Source organism: Myxocyprinus asiaticus, unplaced genomic scaffold (genome assembly GCF_019703515.2).
Source record: "Myxocyprinus asiaticus isolate MX2 ecotype Aquarium Trade unplaced genomic scaffold, UBuf_Myxa_2 HiC_scaffold_91, whole genome shotgun sequence".
Classification (NCBI taxonomy): Eukaryota; Metazoa; Chordata; class Actinopteri; order Cypriniformes; family Catostomidae; genus Myxocyprinus; species Myxocyprinus asiaticus.
Window position 1 is genome coordinate 30,001 of NW_026249841.1, and position 3,751 is coordinate 33,751.

At 54.0% G+C, this 3,751-nt stretch overlaps 1 protein-coding gene across 1 annotated transcript; it reads right to left on the minus strand.

Moving 5' to 3' along the window:
• Positions 1–1,644: 1,644 nt before the first annotated feature.
• LOC127439547 (uncharacterized) lies at positions 1,645–3,091 on the minus strand. Its single transcript, XM_051695714.1, has 2 exons — positions 1,913–3,091; positions 1,645–1,824 (listed from the first exon to the last, which is right to left on the minus strand). The coding sequence occupies exon 1, from the start codon at positions 2,956–2,958 to the stop codon at positions 2,134–2,136; it is 825 nt and encodes a 274-aa protein (XP_051551674.1). The 5' UTR covers positions 2,959–3,091; the 3' UTR covers positions 1,645–1,824; positions 1,913–2,133.
• Between the last annotated feature and the right edge of the window lie 660 nt (positions 3,092–3,751).

The window sequence follows — 3,751 nt, forward strand, 5'->3', positions numbered from 1 at the left end:
GCTGGGGGGTGTTTGATGAATTGTGTTAGGCCGAAGTGAGTGATGCAGGTCGGCTAAGACAGGTAAGTGGTTTAGGGTGGTTCTATGGAGCTGGGGGGTGTTTGATGAAGTGTGTTAGGCCGAAGTGAGTGATGCAGGTCGGCTAAGACAGGTAAGTGGTTTAGGGTGGTTCTATGGAGGTGGGGGGTGTTTGATGAAGTGTGTTAGGCCGAAGTGAGTGATGCAGGTCGGCTAAGACAGGTAAGTGGTTTAGGGTGGTTCTATGGAGGTGGGGGGTGTTTGATGAAGTGTGTTAGGCCGAAGTGAGTGATGCAGGTCGGCTAAGACAGGTAAGTGGTTTAGGGTGGTTCTATGGAGGTGGGGGGTGTTTGATGAAGTGTGTTAGGCCGAAGTGAGTGATGCAGGTCGGCTAAGACAGGTAAGTGGTTTAGGGTGGTTCTATGGAGCTGGGGGGTGTTTGATGAATTGTGTTAGGCCGAAGTGAGTGATGCAGGTCGGCTAAGACAGGTAAGTGGTTTAGGGTGGTTCTATGGAGCTGGGGGGTGTTTGATGAATTGTGTTAGGCCGAAGTGAGTGATGCAGGTCGGCTAAGACAGGTAAGTGGTTTAGGGTGGTTCTATGGAGCTGGGGGGTGTTTGATGAATTGTGTTAGGCCGAAGTGAGTGATGCAGGTCGGCTAAGACAGGTAAGTGGTTTAGGGTGGTTCTATGGAGCTGGGGGGTGTTTGATGAAGTGTTTGAGTCCGAAGTGAGTGATGCAGGTCGGCTAAGACAGGTAAGTGGTTTAGGGTGGTTCTATGGAGGTGGGGGGTGTTTGATGAAGTGTGTTAGGCCGAAGTGAGTGATGCAGGTCGGCTAAGACAGGTAAGTGGTTTAGGGTGGTTCTATGGAGCTGGGGGGTGTTTGATGAAGTGTGTTAGGCCGAAGTGAGTGATGCAGGTCGGCTAAGACAGGTAAGTGGTTTAGGGTGGTTCTATGGAGCTGGGGGGTGTTTGATGAAGTGTTTGAGTCCGAAGTGAGTGATGCAGGTCGGCTAAGACAGGTAAGTGGTTTAGGTTGGTTCTATGGAGCTGGGGGGTGTTTGATGAATTGTGTTAGGCCGAAGTGAGTGATGCAGGTCGGCTAAGACAGGTAAGTGGTTTAGGGTGGTTCTATGGAGCTGGGGGGTGTTTGATGAAGTGTTTGAGTCCGAAGTGAGTGATGCAGGTCGGCTAAGACAGGTAAGTGGTTTAGGTTGGTTCTATGGAGCTGGGGGGTGTTTGATGAATTGTGTTAGGCCGAAGTGAGTGATGCAGGTCGGCTAAGACAGGTAAGTGGTTTAGGGTGGTTCTATGGAGCTGGGGGGTGTTTGATGAATTGTGTTAGGCCGAAGTGAGTGATGCAGGTCGGCTAAGACAGGTAAGTGGTTTAGGGTGGTTCTATGGAGCTGGGGGGTGTTTGATGAATTGTGTTAGGCCGAAGTGAGTGATGCAGGTCGGCTAAGACAGGTAAGTGGTTTAGGGTGGTTCTATGCTGGTGGGGGTGTTTGATGAAGTGTGTTATGCCGGCTATAGTGACATCCCCCCGGCTAATGAGTGACATGTTGAATGCATGGGTGAAATGATACACTTGACACAGAGTTAACATTCAAAACAAAGTGCTCTTTATTTATAACATTGAACGGTGTTTAAGGCTTTATTCCAAGTGCTTTTAGGGCATGTTTTCGGGCCTTGCATGCCTCCTTGGCCGTCTGGTCTGCGACGTAGAACTGCGCAGCCGTGTCCGGGTGGTGGCACATGTAGCGACTCAGCCTGTCCCTCTGCGCCCGCTGAAGTCGTGCGAAACCCTGGGAGGAGATAAGAAGAGACATGGGTTAGGAGACTTGTGTTACTGCTGTGGATGCATTGACGGATGGATGGATGGTGTATACTCACGTGTGTGACGTCGAGCAGGCGTCGAATGGCCGGGCCGCCGCTGCGATGTCCGTCGAAGGTACGAGCTTTCCCGGCGTCAGTATGAGCGTCCTGGTTAAGGTTAGGATATACGCCGTTGAAACAATGTTTAATTGCGGCCAACTTGGACGGCCATGTTGACACGGGCGACAGCCCTTTGGACGCGGAGGTCGCGTCGTACGATATCTCGGGGACCCGGTGGGCTAGAGAGACGAGGCCGGGCTCGTTGGAAAGGTCTCGGGCGTGCCTTTCGAATGAGGCCGGTCTCTACCCGGTGGCACTTCCGGTTCTGGAGCTAGAGGCTCAAATGTGCAAAATGCTATCTCGGGCCCCCGAGGGGCTAGAGGGTCGGGGCCGGTGTCGTTGGAAAGGGCTCGTCGAGATGTGTAAGGGCCCCGAATTTGGTGTCCCGGGGCCTCTCCGTTCCGGAGATACGGCCGTCGAAAGAGTCGTTTTCCGGAGAGGGTGTAATCCAAGGCCCGTATCTCTGAGACCCGGAGGACTACAGAGACGGTCCAGGGCTCAATCGAAGGGTCCCTTCGAGCCGCGTCGGATGAGCCTGTAACGGGGTCCGGGGTCGGTCCGGTTCGGGAGGTAGAGCCCCAAACGTAATCCGTCACGTCCACCTGAAGGCTGGAGCGGCCGCCGCTCCGCGCGACAACGGAGTAGGGAGGTGGGGGTTGGCTCGTCTGAAAGGACTCAGAAGGCCGGTTCGAACGCGACCAACCCGGAGTCTGTGCTGTGTCCGGTCCGGGAGAAACGTCCGTGGGACGTCGGGCGGTCCAGAGCCGCTGTATCCGGGAAGGAACCACCCAGGAACGTGTGGCCGGGCTCGTTGGAAAGGTCTTGCTGCGGACTTTCCAACGAGACCAACCCAGAGCCCATAGGTGGTCCCCTTCGGGAGATATGGCCGGCGGAAGAATCGGTTTTTCACGGGATCCTATCTCCGGACCACGGGCCACCTGGGCTGGAGAGTTCGAAGGTGCTTCAACAGCAGGTAAGTGTGACGGGGACAGTGACAGTGTCATAAGCCGGGGTGTGTGACACCTGCCTGGGCATGGTCAACTTGCCCCCAGGCCCCTGGATGTGCTGATACAACAGGTAAGTATGAAGGGTAGTGTGTCAGTGTATTAAGCCAGGGTGAGTGACACCTGCCTGGGCATGGACAACATGCCCCAGGCCCCTGGAGGTGCTTAAAGAACCGGTAAGTGTGATGGGCAGAGTGTCAGTGTATTAAGCCGGGGTGAGTGACACCTGCCTGGGTATGGACAACTTGCCCCCAGGCCCCTGGAAGTGCTTAAAGAACCATTAAGTGTGATGGGTACAAAGTCATTGTCATTAAGCCGGGATGAGTGACACCTGCCTGGGCATGGACAACTTGCCCCAGGCCCCTGGAGGTGCACTGATAGAACCAGGTAAGTGTGATGGGGACAGTGTCAGTGTCATTAGCCGAGGTGTGTGACACCTGCCTGGGCATGATACATAACACAAAGGGCCTGGAGGAATGATCAAAAAGTGTGAAAAAATGACAAAGTAATTTTCGGGAGAGGGTGTAAGAACCAGGCCCTCTGCCGAACCGGCTGAGGCCGAGAGGGTGAGCCTTGGTGGGCATAAATCAGCTCTATGTAGTGCCTGGAGGTCCAAAAAGTGATGCAAAAAATTTTTTGTTGAAAAAACGACTAAGTATTTTTCGGGAGAGGGTGTAAGAACCAGGCCCTCCGCCCAACCGGCTGAGGCCGAGAGGGTGCGCCTTGGTGGGCATAAATCAGCTCTATGTAGTGCCTGGAGGTCCAAAAAGTGATGCAGAAAAATTTTTTGTTG